General features: G+C 50.4%; 5 protein-coding genes across 5 annotated transcripts; 2 read left to right on the top strand and 3 right to left on the bottom strand.

The window, feature by feature from the left end:
- Nucleotides 1-6,355: 6,355 nt before the first annotated feature.
- FPRO_08540 (uncharacterized protein) lies at nt 6,356-8,213 on the bottom strand (the record flags this gene model as incomplete). Its single annotated transcript, XM_031222219.1, has 4 exons — nt 6,356-7,179; nt 7,248-7,583; nt 7,653-7,916; nt 8,063-8,213. 4 exons carry the CDS (start codon nt 8,211-8,213, stop codon nt 6,356-6,358), a joined length of 1,575 nt encoding a protein of 524 aa, XP_031087700.1.
- A 587-nt stretch (nt 8,214-8,800) lies between these two features.
- Nucleotides 8,801-9,304, top strand: FPRO_08539 (uncharacterized protein; the record flags this gene model as incomplete). The annotated part of the gene is made up of 3 exons (XM_031222218.1): nt 8,801-8,911; nt 9,074-9,179; nt 9,264-9,304. 3 exons carry the CDS (start codon nt 8,801-8,803, stop codon nt 9,302-9,304), a joined length of 258 nt encoding a protein of 85 aa, XP_031087699.1.
- Nucleotides 9,305-13,847: 4,543 nt separating this feature from the next.
- FPRO_08538 (putative RIB2-DRAP deaminase) lies at nt 13,848-15,392 on the bottom strand (the record flags this gene model as incomplete). Its single annotated transcript, XM_031222217.1, has 1 exon — nt 13,848-15,392. One exon carries the CDS (start codon nt 15,390-15,392, stop codon nt 13,848-13,850), a length of 1,545 nt encoding a protein of 514 aa, XP_031087698.1.
- A 1,367-nt stretch (nt 15,393-16,759) lies between these two features.
- FPRO_08537 (uncharacterized protein) lies at nt 16,760-17,506 on the top strand (the record flags this gene model as incomplete). The annotated part of the gene is made up of 3 exons (XM_031222216.1): nt 16,760-16,842; nt 17,030-17,080; nt 17,149-17,506. 3 exons carry the CDS (start codon nt 16,760-16,762, stop codon nt 17,504-17,506), a joined length of 492 nt encoding a protein of 163 aa, XP_031087697.1.
- A 308-nt stretch (nt 17,507-17,814) lies between these two features.
- FPRO_08536 (related to dehydrogenases and related proteins) lies at nt 17,815-18,783 on the bottom strand (the record flags this gene model as incomplete). Its single annotated transcript, XM_031222215.1, has 1 exon — nt 17,815-18,783. The coding sequence occupies one exon, from the start codon at nt 18,781-18,783 to the stop codon at nt 17,815-17,817; it is 969 nt and encodes a 322-aa protein (XP_031087696.1).
- Nucleotides 18,784-21,407: the final 2,624 nt, after the last annotated feature.

The following is a 21,407-nucleotide window of genomic DNA, read 5'->3' as shown; positions in this document are numbered from 1 at the left end:
CATCGGGCGCTGAGACCCACGATAAAGTCCCACAAGGCCGCCGAATAGCTCTTGAGTCCGGTGTTCCTCACGACCGAGTCCGTCCCACGCCAAGAGTCTTTGGTCGAAGCCATAGACCGTGAATGGACATGATAGATCATTATCCCGCTAACAATGATTGGCGACGAGAGCTTCATGTTCGAGGGTTGCAGAGACTACCGGGAGACCCCAAATGGCGGGTTGCAGTCGGAGCGCGCTTCCCAGTATTCGGACACTTTGCTCGGTATCCCCAGGTCCAATCACTGAGAGAAGTGCCCTGAACGGGGAGACTGGGAATGAAACGGGCAGCACCACCAACCCGTCTTTGATCAAGGCTGAGCTACAAGCTCATAGAGCACAGGCTCCTTCCTGTCTCTGCAAGCCTCACAGAAGCCAGGTTTCAGCCACAGCTGAATGAGTAAAGCATAATGAGGATAGGCTCAGTCGCGCGGGTCACGACCAGTTGGGTTTCTTACCGCGTTGACGATGATCTTCACAGACATGCATTCTTGGTCATGGATACGGTACACACTTGAGTCCTTCAGACCGCTTCCAGAATTGATACAACAGTCCACCAAGTCACACCTGTGTGAAAGCTCGTGTTTCCTGTCCAATCCCGGCTTACCAGAATGAAGCCCTCCAACTCATGGGTTTCATTTGCTGGCATGCTTATCATTGCAACACTTCCAAGGAAGCTTGCATATCCTACAGGCAATAGCGCATCCTAGAAGAATACAATCATCTCACGGGAAAAGAAAATCTCATCCTTACGGCCGAAGAACATTGCAAAAGGACTATGGCACATGTCTTGGCGGTTCATCCGTTTGGAAAGAACACTGCCAAGACTAATTCTCAAGGAGGTTGCAAGGTGAGACAGTCTCCCAGCGCAAATTCATACCGTTGGGTACCAAGCCCCGAGTGAACCCTGTACCCGTTTCGAAGAACGTCATCAGCCACATAGTTCTATCCTCACCGTCACGGCGTGTGAGAATATGATTGTGGACGCCTCATCCGAGGTGCTTACTGGAAACAGAATAAGATGAAAGTCAAAATGTGTACGGAAACAAGATGAGGGCAAATGGAAGCTTCTGTACGTTCCGTCGAACCTTGCCGCGCACGCGTATCACCACGTCCACATGGCTTGCCGCTGTGCAAGCAACAACCGTCAAACTCTGTCGGTCTAGCTCGCGAAATGCCCCGTATCTTTTGGCAGATGAGATGGAGACACGGAGGATTTTTGACACACCAGTATCGAGTACTTGAGATACTTTGTCCTTGACCCCCTTTTTTACATTCGAGCGACCCCATTGCATCGCATGGTTGGCGCCTCGCCACGTGCCTGGTAGCAGTGAGGGCGTGCATCAAAGATTTCAGATGCTGCAAGAACAAACTCTATTGTCTTCTGCACTTGGTTCGAGAAGAACCTTGCTGTGAGCCACACTCAGCCACAGCAAGTACATATTTCATGATGAGGGTTTGATAAAACATCGAAGTTTTTACGTATGAGATATGAACAGAGAATGCAACACCTCCTCGGGCCTCTTGAACGAAAGCGATGGATTCTCCTTTCATTGAGTAATGAGTACTCCTTACGGCAGTCGGTCTCTTTTCCTGCAGCCATCATGTCTGTGCAACGCAGGGGGCATTCTTCAGACTCTGCTTGTGTCTCCTGTCACCTCAGTCCCTTGAGGCACCATCCATGCTTGCCTCGTGGTTTTTAGGTACACAGATGGAGCTAACTGATCTGGTCTCTTGGTTCTTCTCAGGAAGGGAGATGGGAAGTTGGGAGATCCACCTGCGTCCAACCTCATCTCTACTCGCAAATCGTGCCGCTACTCGACTAATCCCTGGCTTTGGGCCTAATTGAAGATCATGGGCTCTATGGATATCCGGCTCATACGTCTTGGCGCAACTATTCACACGGTTGTTTCTTTTTCTAACCGCACATCACTTCACCGTCTAGCAATTTTAAGCAGCCGCGCATGAGTTATATGCCGAGACGTTATTTGCTGATGGATTGAATGAGATATTCTAGGGCCCCTACTAGCGTCATGATCTCCCAAATCCCTGTCAACAAATCCATGCAAGCCACGTCCCCTCAGTGTGAACGGGGGTCCATGGCGAACGACCCAGGGGTCGTTGCAAGGCCTGTAATTTGCAGCCAGGATTATCCCAACGGCTCGAGGCGGATCGCCATATTCAATTCTACACCACGATATTAGTCAAATGACTTTTTTATGATGTGCTGGCAAAAGCAGGGCCGTATCTTTGCATATGACAGTGTACAAAAGACAGTACATATAAGAATGACGATCAATCAGCGGTATAGGCCCTTTTCCTGTCCTCGCATTTGCCAGTTCTCAAGGGGAGAATGTCATCATTGCAGAAGACAACCACAAATAATGCAACTCTATACTTGATCGGGGAACCGTAACAACCCCTGGCGCGGCAAACCCAATCTTGAGCCTTCAACTCAGGCCCCCCCTAGTAACGAACGAGCCAACAGATTGATATGAGGGTATAATTACGGTGATTAATCTCGACAGACTGTGGCATCTCTCAAGTCAGCCCCAAGAGAATTTGGCTGATGTTAGTCCGTTTTGAGCCATGTGTGTCTGTGTGGTCGCATGGCCGACACGACAGAAACGGTAACAGGACGGAAATCGACGCTGACGAGGACACCATTAGAGAAGAGATGGAGACAACAGGCTGACGCCTTTATTCGGCAGGACTTCTTTCCATCTTCTTTTGACGTAGCATGTCTCACTGTTGGTTACTCCTGCATGAGAGCCCCCATCCTGCAGTTCCAAGGCCCCCCTTGGGAGCGTCGATGATTCCTCAATCACAGCCAGCAGCACCACACTTCAACCTCTGACTTCCATGGAATAGAAGCTGCAGCAACCTTCTAGCGCAAACTCTATGACCCTACAGAACCCCTTGATTCTGCAACTCTAGGGTCCTCGATAAATTCAGCCTGTCATATACCGTTATTTGTCTAACAGTTCTCCACACCTCGGACCGCTTCGCCCTCTTCAGTTAGACGCATTTTCCCCAACTCAACGCAACCATCTTCACCTTTCAGTCACGAAGAAACGGCTTTGCAGCAGATGAAGTTGGAAGCAGGACAGTACGTACAGGACTTTGAAGCGCTTTGGGGGACTGTAGCCTCTTCACCCTCCCTCCCGAATGGCTCTGCATCCACACAACACATGCCGATGCCATTCTCGCCTGCAGATTGGCCTTGCATTGGCTTCGATCACCCTTCTGAGCAGTCTTCCAGGCCCCTTCTAGGTTTTCTAGCCCTGGAGCTGATTTGCTCCCATATTGCGGTGTACAGGACATTACAGTACATACAATACAGCACAGCACAGCACAACGCATTGTACATTGTGCATCCCACACATCTGGGCGTCTTCACCGCAAACTGGGCGTCAGACGTCAGATGCAGGTCATTGTTGTACATACAGGATCTTGCGGCCTTAACGGCATCGGGGTCTGAATTGCGATGGAAAATTGAAACAAAACAATTAAATGCCCGCGCTTTGCGTGAAGAATGGCTCAGACTCAAACAGGCCAAGCCACCTACGCAATGAAGCCCTGAGTTGCTGCTGTCAGTGTCTCACGGGACTGTTGCTTCGTTGCACCGCTAGGTTGGGAAATGCCTGTGCGTCCCTTCTGCTGGCGAAGTGCATACTCGGAAGGGAAAAGTCGCGATTCTACGTACAGTACAGTATGATAAAAATACAGTTCAGAAGAGGAGGATAGGTAATAGCCAACCGAAAGTTGGGGGATGTTTAGTGGCCGATCTTCAGTGTCACCAGTTTCACTCCCAACGTCAGTGCAGGCCTTACCTGGAGGCTTCAGGTGAAAGTCAGATGCAGATGCGAAGGGAACTTTTTAGTGCCACCCATGCCCATTGTTTCCCGCGGGAACAACCCGGTCGGGTCGGTATCTTTTGGGTTTGTCTATTACTGCAAGGTACTTTTCTTTACTTTGAGCCAAGCAATTGCGTGACGAGGCCTCTGTTTCGCCCTCTCCGACCAGCCGTCGTCTTCTTCCGATGGTCGGTGGTACAAACCGCCGTTGACGAATTGAGGCTCGAGCCGCAATGTTGTACAATCGCTTCTTTGCTTTTGCGTGTTGCTAATCGAGAAAAACGTCCGACTCGACGGGATCACGGAAACAAATAGAGTTTCCGCGAAACATAACGTTTGAGGCTGTTTTACGCCCTTTTTCACGGAATCTAGACGGAACTTCCGCGAAGAATGTCCATTACGTAGCTCCGGAGGGCTGAGACTCTGTCTCTCTCTCTCTCGCTGTGTGTGTGTGTGTGTGTGTGCGTGTGCGACTGCTTCTCAGCCTGTGTCTGCCTGTCTCAGTGTCTCTCTCTCATTGAGTGTGTCGGTATTGGTGTCGCACCGATAGACAATATGGAAATCACCGTTTTGGGCATACAAGACCGTGACGCCACCCCGGCTCTTGAGAAGAGAGACAAGAGAAACGGCACAGCACAGCACAGGATGGAACATTTACTGTACCTCGGAGCTCAGTTCGTTCAAGCCTAACCTGAGACTAAACTTTGTGCTTGCTCCCTCGGGATCGCAAAAGTCCATGTTTAGAATACGCATGTGGCCGTATGAGATTGTGTCAAGCTGTCATTGCGAGACAAGGGCCATATGGTATGGATGGGCCACGTGCGTGTCCATGCAGTTTCGCCACGATCTTTTACAAGATTGGAAAAACTTTGTACTTGAGAACGTGGGAGGCAAAAGCAGGTATCTCAAGTCACTGTACTTGGTATTGTTGCGGCTCAATGTTGCGAATTTTCCCTGCTCGAGATCTCCCGCAACCGCAAGGGGCTCGAGCAGTGACATGTGCGATGCAACGCAACTGAGAAATGATGTAGTTGTAGCCAAGGTGGACAACTGACGTCTTTGGGCAGAACAAAAGTAAGCTACGCGGTGAGTATTTCTTACTTAGCATCGGTATCAGGTATATCTGCTCCAAAACTCCAAGGTGCGATACCAACTAACACTAACAGCACAGCACAGCAGCATGCATGCCTGTCGTCGCTGGGACAGCTTTTACCCCTTGGTGCATAGGGGGATAATCAACTAGACCATTAGCAGTATAAGCGTTGGACCGATACATATCAGATATCCTCTCCCTGGTCTATGGGTTTAACCGTACACTGTAAGTGGGGGACCCTCAGACTGCCCAATGCTCGACACTCCCCCTCCCTCTTTGGGACTCTGAGCCATGTGCGTGACGGGAACATGGCGGTGGAGATGCATTGTCGATGTAACTCTCCTACGTATGTAGAAGACGCTTACCAGTAAAGAAAAGAGAAGGATAATTATAACAACAACAACACTACATACATACATACACACAGCAGTACAGCAACACGTACACACCCTTGTAGATATGGGAATATGCCATCAATTACAGGTCGAAATTGGACAAGGGTCCATGCAGGGTTTTGGAATGTCATCGACCATGTAAGTGTATGGGGTAAAATGAAACCAGAGGATTTTCATCATCGGACCCGCCTGCTAGTCGAAAGATAGATACTCATAGTAGAAGTTGCAATCACGATCCATGAGACGAAGAATTGAGGCCAGAGTGTGAAGATTCCAACGTGTGTATCTTGATTCGTAAAAAATGTGCCTAGTAAGAACATGGGTAATACCATCCTTACACCCAGTAATGTATGTCAAAAACACCTCTAAAAACAAGAACCCCATATCGCCAATGGTGAATTTCCTTAGATTTGTCCCAATGCTTGTTTGTTTGTGTGTGTGTTCCAAATTGCACGCCTCCGTCCCGTTCCTTTCATGTTCAAGTATACATGTCTAATAACAGTATTGGTTTTCCCATAATGTAATGTTAACAGTACAGTAAGAAGTATAGTATGGCCGTTAGAGATCTTGTGGGGTACTTTGATTCCTCCTCTAAAAGTTTCCTGTCATGTTACGTCATGATTTGTGTTTTTGTGTTTTTTTTTGTTTTTTTTGTGAGAAGATGATGACGATGTAGTAGTGGTAGTTGATAGATAGATAGATAGATAGGTACGTAGGTATGTATGTGGATGTGTGGGATGGGGCATGATCGACGTGGGTTGGAGTAGGATAGAGACTTGCCGCGGCGGATGATCCCAGCACACGGTTAGTTTTTGGATCGATGTTCTGTGGTGCCGTGTTAACCACGATGTCATGACATGCCTTGCAGCATGTGATCCATGATACAGGAGTCGAATCATGTGAAGTAAAGGTGAGGTAAGGTGAAGAGTCATGTCAGAGTCAAAGGTGTGGTCGATCCCCATCAGACAGACTTTCTACTCCAGAGCCACTAGCCCGCAAAGCTCAGGGTATCTTTGGGCAAAGGTCTCAGCCAGACGCCAGTTGGAACCGTTCATAGCATGGGCCATGAGGGTATCCGTGAGCCCAACGTGGCCCGTCTGCGGATCTGTGACTAGGCCGTCTAGCGGCTGATAAGGCCAATTGACAAGGCGCAGCGCGTCGAAGTAGACCCTTTGAAACTCGTCTGTAGCGTACAGATCCTGCCGCTCGATGGCGGCCTCGCGCAGACTGCCCCAGAGGAGTAGATCGAGCCATTGGGGGTGCGCAGTTGTCAGTTGGCGCTCTCGCGGCACGTAGTCTTCGCATAGTCGCGCGCGTCTCTCTGGAGTAGGCTGCGCAAGCCAACAGATCATGGTTTGCAGAGGCGCAAAGATGGCGATGCGCTCAGTCAGTCGTGCCATTCCTGCTGTGTCGATGAGGCTGCGGATGAGGTCGGTGATGGGATGAGGTGAGCAGGCGATTTGACCGTGGCTATCATGGCCGCGAAACAGTGAGCGCACGTCTATCTGGGGAGGACCCAGAGTGTGAGCTAGAGACTCTGTGGTGATCATGCGACGGCAGTCCTGGAGGAAGCCGACTAAGAGCTCATCGAAGCGACAGGCCGGCGGAGTGGTGAGAACGGGCCCAGATCCCGGCCAGGATGAGCCCGGTTGAGTTTGGCCCTTCAATGGACCGAGGACTGAGCCTGGGGGTAGTAGACGGGATACATGTTCCAGGCGGGCTGCTGCTGTTGAGCCATGTAAGTATGGGACACGGGATGAAGCGAGGGGTTGCTGAGGCGGAATCCGGCGTCTAGACACTGAGTGTGATTAGTCTCCTGTCTTGAGAGCGAGAGCGAGATTGCTGGGTGCTGCTGGATGACCGTACCGTGAGAGTCAACATCTTCATACTCCATCTTGATCACGTCCTTGTGGGCGTGGCCCACGCTGATGCTGGAGGAGCTTGTGTTGTTTGAGGGCATCAGCGAGGTAGGCACGCTTGTGGGAATGTAGCCGGCGCTGTAGTCGTCGGCAGATGAGGAAGGGCTTGAGACGTTGGAGGGGACGGGGCAGGGGACTGTGCTGGCCCATGACTCGCAGTTGTTAGGGAGGGGGACATATTGCTGTCCATAGTCGGGGATGGGGCTGTAGTCGCCAGAAGGGAAGGGGGAGCCGCGAGGACTAGGGATGGCACCGCTGCCTGTGCTGAGGTTATCATCGTATACTGAGGGGCTTGTCAGAATGCTGTTGTGCGGTGACGAGGACGTCGGGATGGAGACTAAGAGAGCCGTACCAGGTGCAGAGTAAGGCGACGAGGTCATTGAGACGCCCATGTTCTCCTTGAGTCGCATAAGCTCCTCCTCAAGCGCCTGGTTCCGTCGCAGAAGCTCCTGGACTGTCTGATCACGGCTTTGCTTGCTCTTGAGGTCCTCCAGCTCGCGCTCCAGGCGGTCAATGTGCTCCTTGGTTCGCGCCCGGATAGCTCTTTGAGCCTCTCGGTCGTTGGCTCTCTTGCGCGCGAGTTGTGAAGGTGTGAGGGTAGAGACGCTTCGTGTGCCTGTTGTTGTTGCGTGTCAGTCAGTGTTGATCATGGGTATGTGTATGAATCGAATTGACTTTGCTGCCTGGGCGCGATGTATGCAAGTGTATGTGTGTTTTTTGCTTTTTCTGTCCCGCGTGGCTGGTTAGGTTTTGTTTACTTACCCTTTCGCTTAGAGCTCTTTGCGGGCTCGGCTGATGATGAGCGGACCATGTTGTCGGTGTTGTTGTTTTGTGAGGAGTAGGTGATTGTGTGAGAGTCGGGTGAAGAAGAGTAAGGCATAGACGACGGCGACGAGGTGGGCGATGCGATCATGTCAAGTCAAGTCAAGTCAAGTCAAGTCAAGTCGAGGTGAGTTGACAAGATAGAGTGTGTATGTGGATGTGAAGTGGGTATATATATATAGAAGGCCAAGACTTGTATGTGACGGATATGTTATACAAGTATGAAGGATGAAACTCCAAGTCAAGGTGAGGAAAGGAAGGGTCCCTGGATGGTGTATATATGTAAGTGAGGTGAGGTGTGGTGAAAGTTAGGATGAGATGAGATGGTAGCAACGTAGTAGGTAGATGCTGTTGAAGTCTGTGGAGTCCTTGTAGTCTTAAGTCAAGGTCAAGGTCAAGGTCGTGCAAGTAAGTGTTCGCATGGAGATCGGCCCAGCTACCGTACTACTGTACTAGATTTGATCGACGAGGGGACAAGGGGTGTTGTTTATAACCATTTTCCCTATAGCGTCTCTGGCGTAGAACAACGAACGAACCCATCCTCTTTTTTCTTTTTTTCGCCTTGGAGAAGGTGTATCTCCAACGAGGAGGCGTGCTCCAACGTGTACGTACAGTATGTACTGTCGTGACGGACCCTTCAGGCATGGCTAGGCACACCCCCTAGAGTGGGAGGCCATCATGCTCCCTGTTGGTATTAGTGTTAGCGTTGGTCTGTCCGGCTCATGGGCCATGGGTGAGCAATGGAAATGGAACAGCAACAACAAGGCTGGTAGGGCGTGGGTCCTTCTGGTACGTGCTGGAGATAGATGGAGCTGGCCCTGTTGCTGGTGCTGGTACTGGCCCTGGTGCGCGGTCCGGTGCGCCACGCTTCTTGTTAGGTTGGCTGAGTTTGAATGAGAGTGTACTTTGAGCTTGTACTGAGGACATCGAATGTGTACATCCTCCTTCGAGAGACTCTTCTTCGTCTTCTTCTTCAGTCTGGGGTGGCTTATCCCTGCTTCTCGAGCGTTTCTTGCTTCCAGATTATCTCCTTCGGCCAACCCAATTCTTCTTCAACGTACGTCGTCGATAGGCAGACTTTCAGAATAACATTTGCAAGAATGTCCAGTTTTTCATATCCACAAACTAGACATGACCGTAGACATTCAATGGCATGCTCTCGTCTGGCCTGACCTGGCCTGACCTTGATTTGACGCAATAACCAATTCCTCCTCCTCCTCCCCCCCCCCCTCTCAATTGTCTGCAATGAATTCTTCAATGAATGGATAATAACACCACAACACACTACAGCAAGTAAACTCGGCGGGTCCCCATCTTCCTCGTGGTCGTGGTTCCAAGATTGATTGACGCTCCACTGCAAGCTCTCGGACCCTTTCTCTTGCGCTGAGCTGAACAGAGCTTCGCTCGAGGGCCGCTTCTACCGTCAAGTTAATTCGTGTCTCGCCTCTATTGTCTGCAACAGGAAGAGCCCCCGTGTGTCCTGAACCATCAATCGTTATCGATGTGGGCTCTGCGGCTGACTGTAAGGCAAGTATCGTAATATGCTCCTCGCTTGACAGCACGTTAGCAGTTAGAGTCGCCGTTCCCTTGGACGGTTAGCTTTTTGGCTCCGATGCATCGAAACATTTCAACGAATGTCTTTTTGCATTTCATTTAGCACGTCAGAAGTATTCCAGTTCGCCGCGGCTTTCGATTCTACAGTGCCATCTCCGATAGCCGTGCCCATGTTACAGATGAGCCAGAGAATTGATGAATCCAATCATCTGTCTTGCTATGCAGTAAAATGTCACTGCAATTAGCGGTGGAGTCATTCGGCGGGCGTATTATTCCCAACCATGCCTTGCTTCGAGGCTTGTGCTGTGCTCTGCTATGCCATCCTCGATTAATCATGGAATATCGATGGCCATGTCTATTGTGTGTGCCTCAGTATCTCCCATCCTGATAAAACAAGGGTGTACTTTGTTGTCTCAGAGCCTATATGCCCGGGGTGCCTTTAGATGATTGGGCCCTGAAGGAAGTCTACTGTTGGCCATGACCTTGAACTTGAACTTGAACCTGAACATAGAGCAAGGTACTGTAACTCATGGTGTAGTGCACTGTAGCGTAGCGTGGCCCCCAGGGAAGCTCCCCCAGAAGCGTGGAAAATGGACAAGTCCTAGGGCACCAAGATGACACTCTGCAGCACTGAATCGAGAGCCCATCCCTACCGCGCTCCCCCCACTACCCACTATGCACTGTCGTAGCCTATGACCCCTGCAGGATTAGACTTTCATCCCTCTAACCTAGCCGATATCCGGCGTAGTCGGAGTCGGGGTCAGGGTGTGAGGGGACCCAGTCGGTCGCCAGTGACGGCTCCCTAGTTAGCGCGCTTCGCGGTTCTAACCTCTCTGAGGACTCTGGGACTCTTCCACAGTTGATCCAAGGATCGTAGTGTAGTGGTGGAGCACGTGGAACCAGGGGGGCCATCAGTAAGTGAGTGTATGTACTGTAAGCCAAAGTAAACCACCACCAGACGCTCGTCCTTGACTTTAGTACAGTATCAGAAGTTGGACAAAACGTGGAGCGTTACCATGGAGTGGAAACGGCACAAGCCATGCCTATCCCGAGTCGTATCACTGATCCTCCCTTTCATGCTGACTCTACTGTACTCGACGGCGTCGATCCAAACCCGCCCCCATATGGCATCATCACGGCCGCTCGTTTGATCTGTGAGTACAGTACCGTCGACCATCTTGCGGTCAAGTCCAAAGCCAAGAACCAATCCCCAGATCAGGTGCCGGGGCACATGGCAATGGAGATGGAGCCACGCTGCGGTCCTCTGTATGTATCAATGATATCTCTTCTGCAGTCTTCGGATTCCCCGCCAACATTTAATAAGAAACAATACAGAAATCCACTCCATGCAGATCCCCCGTGTAAGTACACCTCGGGGGGGCAAGAAAACACCGGACCTTGATATGAGGTGTCAAAATAAACTCACCAAAAGGTATCCTAAAGGCATCCTAAACTTGTACCAAGTTACCTAAGTCTTTTGTCATTTAGGATTAAGGTCCTGAGTTTTTCTTTCCTCCCCTAGGTACAGTACAGTACAGGAAATACTTGGCTGCAGCGCACGGAGCCAGCATTCAGTGCCCAGCGGACAAGATGCCCCCTTTGAGGAGTTGTCGGCCCTCAAAGTGCAAAAGCCATTTCCACTGCATGCATCCAGTCTGTCACTTTTCAGCGTGGCAATTCGTAAAGCACTGATAGACTCGGACAAATGGGCTGCACATTTCGCAGTCGCCGTAGGAAAAAGCAAGACAACCTAATAAACCACGGTCGCAATTCGGGGCTGAAAGTCTATGCTGCGGCGCAGCCAGGAGTAACTCCCCCAGGAGGAATAGCAGCACAGGGCGGTTTTAAGGATGTGGCCCCCTAAAACTCAAGGCCGTGGTGAGCCGCTGCTGACAGCTCATCTGTGCTGCTTTGAGTTTTTGGGGCTTGCAGGTGAGCTCCCTCTTTGAGACTTTGGAAGGAAAAAAAGAATCTTCTCTGCCAGGTTCCCCGAGCATGGTCCCACGGGACCTAGACAGAGACAGACCGACAGACAACATCCTGCATGGCGTCATTCTGTGGTGTGAGGCACCTCGAACGTAAGCTTGCTGAGAATTTTGTTTGTTCGTTTGTACTGTATTGCGTGTGTCGAAGATCCTTCAAACTCACAATTGCTTCACCAAGTTCCATTGTATTCTATTCTTGACAATGATGAACCAACGTGTCTCGGCAGTTGAAAAGCTAAGCTGATCTTGATCCGCGTCCGTCAGCTGAAATCGTCAGCAATCCATAATTCTCAACCGTTTTCAGCATCTCTCTCCAACGCCGCGTTGCATCAATGACGTCTCACTGAAAGTGTTCCTTGCTCCCATCCCAGCAGGGCCTCCCCCCGACTAGAGCCATCTTTCTCCCGCCGCCAAACACAAATCTTGCTTTTCGATCTTGCTCAGCGTTGCATTCACGATGAGAAAAACTCTGATCGTGAGGTTCATCCCGCGCAGCTCGAGCGGGATGGACCTTTGACAGTTTGACTAGACTTTAGCAGCGCGAATTGATTGCCATTCCCAACTGTGACCAAGAACCAAGACCCGGGGACTTGGTAACTGCTGCTGGCAAGGGTGAAGAGAACCGAACCCGTGGAGAAAGAATGGGCAACGCAGAAAAAAGCAAGCAATTCCCAATCATGAACTTGTCTTCTTTACCCCAGAAAATAGGGGAAAAAGAGAAACAGCCGCAAATGGTCACCCGCAGCGCAGGCTTCGATCATGGCTTGCTTGCGTGCTATGATCCATATCTCGCCAGCCACAATTCCGTTGCTGTGCTAGAGGATGGACCCCTTGCCAGCGATGATTAAACCCATGCTTCGTGGAGCTCACGATGTTGATACGGAGTACATACATAATGATGTGATTCGCCTTGACTGGGGCTTTTTTGTTTTAGCCAGTCCAGTGGGTAAAGCAATTGAATGAACTTCATCAAAACCCTGTCAGGGGCCTTGTCTCGTCTTGACATTCTCGTGATGGATAAGGTCGCCAGCAGTTGTCTGGTGAGGCTTCAATCCGTATAATTGCACGTAATCAATGCTCGACCCAAGATCCCCGTGAGGATCTACAATGGCCCCATGACTCTCTACCCCATACATCGAACACCAGGCCCATGATGCCTAGTCGGAGTTCTGTTTCTCCATCTATTGGCATCTATCAACCCAGTGAACTCTCTGGCTCCGGCCCCGGAGCGTCGAGCAATCCTAGACCTGTCTCATCATCGACCCTATCTCGAGCTACCTCGCAAGTCTCGTAGCCAAGGCGGACTTTGTCGGTTGGTATAGCTCTTGGCAAGGGCATTGCGTTCTACTCTGGGGTCCATCTTTTCGTATGTTCTGATCTTGTGTTCACTGTGGAATGCGTTGAGAGCTTGAGCTTTGAGTGCCCCATATTGGCTGATTGCTGCCCCATTAGAGACTTACGGTACTTCGCTTAGATTGACCCAACCCTCCGAGAACCATTGGCCTTGATTCCTCCCGGTTCCGCTCCAGAGAACTGGGTTCCGAGGGTGAGGGATGAGTTTAGTCTGTCAGTGGCTTCCGTACTGGTTGCTTCATGTTGCGCCTCTGGCGTCGACGAAGCCTCTAGTAAGTGCCCGTTGTTAGCCACCGTGAACCACTGACTTTGTCTTAAACTTTGGGCTTATCTGTTGTAAATCCGCGCTCCCGGGTGAAGGGTATCCCGAGCGCCATAGCTTAGACAGATATCGGTCGCATGCCTCGCATCACAACAACACGAACCCCAGGCTTGCAATTTCGAAGAATGTTCAAGGGTTTCGAAGCCAAGCCCTATCTTGGCTCAGCCTCCAGTGTATACGGGCTAGGAACCTCATGCATAAGCTAAATAGTCATAGTCTGCCTGTATTACTGACGGGGATAGGCCGACCCTGGTCACGAATAGTAGATCCACAGGATGATGACCCGGATATCGGATCCTCACCCTGGCGCCGGGGGATCAAGCTGGTCCTGTCTGATAGGTTCGGCGGCTTTGCAGCTCTCATCCGAGATGTGCTATGGTTCAGCTGCTCATGTGTATCTACGAGTTGCCATCTCGTTCTATTTGGTGGCGTTGTCCACGCGATGGTCGTAATATGTATGTAGTGTAGGCATCTAAAGTTGCTTGGTGCTTGTTGTACGGAATGGCAGTTATCATGATATCTCAGGGTTCTCGTCCTTAACCGCCTCCACCAACTCCTCCATCCCACCCACCGATGTTGGGCCACTCATTCCCTTCGGTGGAAGAGCCCATCGAGGCAACGGGCTAACATATGACCAGGCACCGCCTGCATCTTCATACCGAAGACTGTGGAGCCATAGCGATAGCTCATGTTCACCAGGGTCTGAGTATAGAGGTGTCTCGCAAATGTCGCAGAGCTCGCCCGTAAGCTTCTCGGCCCTCTTCTCTTCATATCTGTCCACCATGGCATCGTAGTAAGCAACAGCTTCCGCCACTTCGTCTTTGCCCATCCGAGACAGCCGGCTGACGATGTCTTCGTCTGTGTTCTGAGTCGCATCGGCGTCGTTTTGTCCCAGATCAACGCCCCAGACCCGCCGGTTAGCATAGATAGGATCATTTTGAATAGGATGGCCGAGATGTTGAAGGTGAACCCGCAACTGATGAGTGCGACCGGTAACAGGGAGACATCGAACAATGGAATACCCCTTCTTGTTTACCCAAGGGCGAAGCTTCTCCTCTTGAACCTGTTCGGGAGTTTTAGGGCGCTCGTTTACATCGTTCTCTCCTTCAGCAGGATAGTAGGCCAACTTCTTAAACACAGTTCGGGCTGTTTTGCCATTCGCGCGCACCCTGTTAAGGCCAAGCTTGGGAGATATTTGTAGAATGGGCTGGTCGCAAACGACCTCTCCATCAGGAAACTCGCCCATCACTCGAGCGATGTATTCTTTTCTTACTGTGCGGTCCTTGATCTTGATACCCAATGCTTCTGCAGCCGGTGGGTTCTTTGCAATGAACATGATACCACTTGTGAGACGGTCCAGGCGGTTGCAAAGGTATGGCAAGAATGCTGGGCCGCGGTCTGATTTCATAATCTCAACAACCGAGTTGAAGTTGTACCTGCCGGCAGGATGCACAGGAACTCCCGCAGGCTTGTTGATAACGATCATATCTTCATCCTCGTGGATGATCTGCACAGGGTCTTCTGTTACTGGAGGTTCATGACGGTGCAGAGTGTGAGAAATGAGGTCGCCATTCCGAAGAATATAATCGGGGCCGACTCGCCGACCGTTAACAAAAATAGTTCCCCGTATCATCGACTGCCGATAGTACTCTAGCGGTCGGTCCCTGAATTCAGATTCATAGATCTCAAGGAGGGGCCTGTTCCGCCATCTTTCTTTGCAATGTGTGTTGTAAGTATAATGGTATGGAACTACCCGACGCAATCCATCTCCCTCAAAGTGATACGGCCGAGGCCAGGGGTCCCCAACCGGTGTAATGAGGGGCTCGTCTGACTCCGAGACCTTTGGCGGATCTTGCTTCTTCTTTTGCTTTGGACGTCTTTGATTTTGTTGTTTATTGTTGTTGGTGGCGGTTTGTGGTGGATCGGAGCTTGGTTGGTTCGGGACAGGGCTTGGTGTAAGACCCTTGTCACTCTGAATATCAAGATCCTGGAAAGAATTCGCAAAGATATTGTCTTCGGAAGACGAAGCCTCGAGCTTCGGTGACGACGTAGCCATTGCAAAGGGGCGCCTTTCACGAGGGGGTAGCGAGGATGCTCTGACTGTGGCCCTGGACAGGGACCTAGATCTTCGTAATGCGGAGGAGTGCGGGCCGAGGCGAAGAGCAGCAGCCCTCATTCCTCAGTAGCAGTCGAGGAGTAGATGCGGCGCTTTTTGTGGCGCTTTTTTAAACTTGTGTGCGGTAGGCAACGGTATGCATGAAAGAGAAGGGCGTTTTTTTCACAAAGGGTTGAAAGAATGTGCAGTGACAAATTATCACTGATGTCTACGTTGTATGCGTGGGCCCAGGGATTGGCGATACTCCCTTGGCAAACACTGTCTTTGAAATTCTGATGATATCTTTTTCTGTGGGTTGAGGTAACGGCAGAAACGAGCGGTGACATACGGCAGGAATGGACCCCTCGCCTGTTCTAGGTAATTAATCCCCGGGCGGTCTGGGCCTTTTTTTGGATGAGTCGACTCCTCTCCAGGGCAGAGGCAAAGCCGTGATTTGCCCGTGTTAGCAGATGGTTTCAAGATTCCCCCGCCAAAAGCCCAAAAGGTCAATCTAGAGTCCACTGACGAACAGGGCTTGGGGGGCACTGGCCTGCAGGCGTCCAGCCCAGTCCAGGCCAGGCCTCCCCGTCACCCACTGTCTCTCGGGCGCTCTAGGGGATTTGAGTGCCCGGCCTTATCTGCCACGACCGCGGAATCTAGGTCAACCGTCCACTAAAGTCAGCCCCGCGCGCGGACAAACCGCCGCTGTTGAAGACGGGAATGCCTCATCAATTCCCGGGGCTGGGAACAAACAATTCAGACAACACATCTAAGAAAGAGTTGGATCGAACCTCGGCTTTTCCATTTTGAGATTAGGCAACCCAGAACCTCGGAAACACATCCAAAAGTGAATACCCAGGAATTCACTGTTTCTCGGATCTCATCTTATTCCATTTCATTTCAATTCATTTCAATTCTGCCTCATCGTGAGATTGAGATTTTGCCCTTGGCTCCCGATTCTCAAACATTGGGGCTGTTTCCTCATCGAAAACATAAACACCATCGAGGAGACACAAGGGGTCCAGACTACAAAGCTACCCCATAACTAAGGTATTTCACATATCGCGCAACTGTCGAAGGATCATATCACCAGTCTCAGTCCCTTTAGTCTAGACTCATTGACCTCGGTCGCATTTCTTGCTTGATTTGTTTTATTTTCTTGGCAATTCGCCTAATAGACTTCACGTCTCTCTACCCACGCAGACCGGCGCTACCGGTTGCTTACTACAACAAAACAAGTCCTTCGTAAAGTGAAAAGGGCATAAGCAAAAAGCCACGGTCGAGAACGCTACGGATCCATTAACTACCCCAGAGAATCGAACCGCGGAATGGGTAACAAGGCTTCACCAGCGGAGCTTAAGACCCGCAAGAGAGAAGACTATCGTTTCTTCCTCGACTACCGCACGCGATGGTGAGTTTGCGCCTCATTGATGCTTTAACTTAGTAGTATCCTTTGCTCCGGATTATTACCATTGCTCATCCTTTGACCCTACCTTATCCTTGCGATTTGCGGAATGCGTCTACTGTCACAGTGACATTTCTCACGTGTCAAAGGGATATGATTTATCGCTCCGATAGACTGACTCCCTTGTTAACAGGAACGACAATGATATGTATGACCACATGAACAATTCCGTTTACAACTTTTTGTAAGTGTGATCAAAAGCGACGATCTCTCTAAGATCTCGAGATCCAGCGAGTAACCCTCAATTCTCAGATTCGACTCTATCATCAACGCATACCTCATTGAGAATTGTGGTCTCCATCCTCCTACAGCACCACAGTTTGGCATGTGCGTGCACACCCACACAGACTATTTCTCGTCTATCGCGTACCCTGCCGTCGCGGAGCTTGCCCTACGTGTCAACAAGCTAGGTAAATCTAGCGTCACCTATGAGACTGCGCTCTTTGAGAAGGGCAAGGAAGAGGTGAAGGCGGTAGGGGAGTTTATACAGGTGTATGTTGATCGTGAGACGAATAGACCGCTAAAGGACGGTATGGCTTCAACGCTTCGTGAGAAACTACAGGAGCTGGTTGTTGGTGACGATGCAATTAAAGGAAAGGCTAAGCTTTAAGGATATACGTAAGCATATAACTGGCCTACATGGGCCACTATAATAGAGAATTAATGCTTTAGTGCTACTCACCTACCAGCCAGTATTGCAGACCAGGATCATCAGGGCCAAGAGGCTCAGTACGGCGAATTTAGAAAGTCACAAACTTGGCTTGCGAACCCAGTAAAATTCAGTTGCATTATTCGGCTAATGTTTCGTTTATATCATTGTTAGCTGCTGTATATGATGCCTGTTCATATTCCTGGCGCAATATTACTACTATTCATTGGCTTACACACCGACCTATTGCTTGCACCAAAATCTCACCTTCACAACTGACACTCATACTTCTTAGCCTGCCCTCCATTAAGGCCACTCTCAAACATCAACTCCAAAAACTCGAGATCCGCCAACGCCTCCTCAACGCTCTGCCTTTTATCCGGCTTTCCCTCAGCCAACGCCTTCGCCCACGCCTCAACCTCCTCCGTCACACCGCTGGTCCTCTCAAACTCTTTGACAGCAGGCTCACCATCCCACGGCGTAACGGTTACCTTATCTCCGTCGACCACCACGGAGCCCTTCTCGTAGCCGAATTGGAATACTGAGGTGCTCATCTTGGAGCCGCAGGACTGCTGGTACGTGCCACTTACACCGCTCTTGAGTCGGATCACTGCGTTCACGGTGTCGATTGGTGCCAGGTGAGGTTGTGTCTGAGTCGTGAAGGCTGTCACATCGACTGCTGGGTCTGTGAGGAGCTGTCGTGTCGCTGCAGAGAAGTGCACTCCGCCGTCGAGCAGGAAACCACCCTGAAACTCGGGCTTTGCGCGCCAAGCGGTGCCGTACCATTGAGAATCCTCGCTCATGTAGAAGAACACACGTACACTGAAGTGCTGCAGCTTTCCGAGCTTGGAGGCCTCTGCAGCGGCATAGTCGAACGATGGCTTGTAGCGAAAGTTCTCTGCAATCGAGAAGGTAGCTTTGCCTCCCAGACCACGGTAGTACTCGATCAACTTCTTGCCATCAGCTACGGTGGGAGCAAGCGGCTTCTCGGCAAGGACATGCTTGCCAGCAGCGAGAGCAGCTCTGATGTGCTCGGGCTGGCTCGGGATGGGCAACGCGATGATAACAGCTTCAATGTCCTGGCGAGCAAGAAGGTCGTCAAACGACTTGCCGGATCCCGAATCGGCCGAGTACAAGTCCGGGTCTTGGCCGGAGCGGGTGTTCAGGGCAGCCGTCTCCTTGGCCGACTTGAGAGAACGGGAGTAGATGGCCTTGAGGGCGAGGTTATCTGCCTTCATGATAGCAGGCTGCCGGGCCTCTGTTCAGCATCCTGCATACGTAATTGGGCGGGCGGTTGTATTGGGGGTTTCGCACCATGTGTGCCTGTTTAGCGAACAGGCCTCCGCCGATCAATGCTACGCCGATGGGAGCCATTGTTGATACTGTACTGTAGGTAGAGCTATTTTGAGGTTGTTGTTTGTTATCTCTGGGGGTAATGAGTTGCTATCATATGTCGGCAGTTCTCTTGAGAGGATAGAGAGAACAAGAGTTATGATGTCTTGAAGGGCGGGGTTTCCCCTCCATCATGGAACCCCCACTGTCGATTCCACCTTGTTCTGTCCCGTCTACGTAGAGATTTGTCAATCATGTTGGCCAAGGTGCATATTCAGTTTAGCATAACCATATGTACAATTCTCTCTCTATGTACGTGATGTCGTTGAAATCTCTTCAACTCTATCATATTGTCATGATGATATACAAGTGAGGTTACCATCTCCCCTGTCCTTCAGAACCTAGAAAATGCCCTGTGCTCCTTGAAACCGTTACTAGTCCAAACCACCACGGAAATAACTCACCCACCAAAAATGCATGCATCATGGTAACATGGCTCGCATCTCTCACCGCCGCTACAGACCCCTGACGTCACTGAATATAAATATTCCGTCGGACACTTTCGGTATACTGTAACCTACTGTATGGGATGTAACTCCACCCCCGACTCTTGTCCGCCAAGTCTGAGTGAGTTGAATTGACCGCCGGTGCCAAGCCAACATGCATAGAAGGGGAAAAGACGCATGAGAGAAGCTGAAAATCCAACCCTGCTATAACTGCCCAAAGCAGCTCAGGTGTGGCAGGGCGTGTGCATGCATCGGCCGCATCTGCAATCTCCTCTGTTGTATGTGCTGGGCTGTCAGTACATACGTACATACATAATTATTGGCTCCAACTGCCATGAAACACAATAAAACAAGAACAAGATAAAGAAGAGGACCCTGCTCAACTACCGCGATGCACTTGTACTGATCGGGTATGCATAAGCATCGCAACCGTTGGCCTCTTCTGTGCCGCGGATCTCACTTCGCAGAGCCTATGTGGCTGTCAGCTAACTAATCGACTACAACCGTAACATGCAACTATATCCGCTACACTACACTATTACACTACACTACCTTGCCAGGCAACCAGGCTTACCTTACAGACTGCAGCTACCTACTAGGTATCCAGGTAGGCTAGCTACAGCCTCCTTACACCTACAGGCAGGACCTGTGCGTGATGGATGCGATGTGATGCGATGCAGTCAGTGCATTAACTTCGACTTATCTGTAGCATGTTGCTTCGTACCTGTTCATCACTTTGCTTTTTCCTTCTAGGGCTCGGTATACGGTGAGCCTCATCATCCCATCTCCCTACACCTTGATCAATAACTCAAACCCTCAGGTATGCACTCACTCCCATGACATGGCACCACTTGTAAGACAAGGTTCAACATCGCGATACCGTTACATTCAACCTCCACCAAATCCCCTGTAGATCCCTCTGCATTGCTCAACGAACCCCCACAAAATACCAGCCCTTGGGCATTTTCCATCGCCTAGAGCGTCTCTTGTTCCAAGCCAAGCTCACAGACAGATATGACATATCGTAAACTTGTGCGGCATCTTCCGTACGTTTTGTCGCGCCATAACATATGTATGTCGCTCACTAGTGCCATTGACCTAACTAACTAAACCTTGAAACCCTCCTATCTCCGGGACTCGGGCCCAGGAACGCACTCGCTAGCGTCACTGGCATCATCGACGTGCCCACGGTACGGTGCTAGAACTGGCATGCCGTCTCCCGTTTCTCAATGGTCGCCAAGCAAAGTCCCCTCCATCATCACCAACGTGACCGAGTGATTCTTGAAATTCCAAGTCGTAGCCGAAACTCAATTGTAATCCAACCCCTTCAGGTTTGCTTCACTTCACTTCGCTTACGTTGGTTATTGGTTGGTGCGCTTCAGGTGTGAGACTTTCGGACTCTATCAAGCTGCCGCCCGGTGCAGGGCGTTCGGTTGGTTCCAACCAAGGTTCTATTCCGCAGCGCAATAAGTGAGTCGTCCATAGTTGAAACAGCCGATGTGGAAGGCAATGGCCTCCGTTCTCTCGGCAGCGTCCCGTCAGCGCAATCATCCCTTGTCTTACAAACACCATGGGTGGTGTTATTATCGTATCGTGTCTCGGAACTTACCCTGTACTGTGATGGAATTCGGAATCTTTGCATGTTTTCCGATTAATAAACTGAAGTCTGTTTAAATGATTATGAATCATAGTATATCTCCTTTCATCGTACATAGTATGTTGTTCACAGTATGAATGTACTACGAGACAACACCGAACTACTCATCTTCTGAGAGACAGAGGGAGCCTAGGGTAAGCTTTCTGGAGACGGACATGTTCAACCATGGCACCAGCTTGGTGTGTGCAAGTGAAGCAAAATGATAATGATATCAGGCCTGGTCAGATATAATATCAGTGCTATTGTTCACGCACGGACAGCTATAAGTGTTGTGCGGCTCTGTTAATAACGACAACGAATGGACTAAACGATAGCTTTTGAAGAATTACGACACACGTACACAACCTTGTAAACAGAGATTACCTCC

Source organism: Fusarium proliferatum, assembly GCF_900067095.1.
Source record: "Fusarium proliferatum ET1 genome assembly, contig: FPRO_scaffold011, whole genome shotgun sequence".
Classification (NCBI taxonomy): domain Eukaryota; kingdom Fungi; phylum Ascomycota; class Sordariomycetes; order Hypocreales; family Nectriaceae; genus Fusarium; species Fusarium proliferatum.
This window is presented reverse-complemented; position numbering and strand designations above follow the sequence as displayed.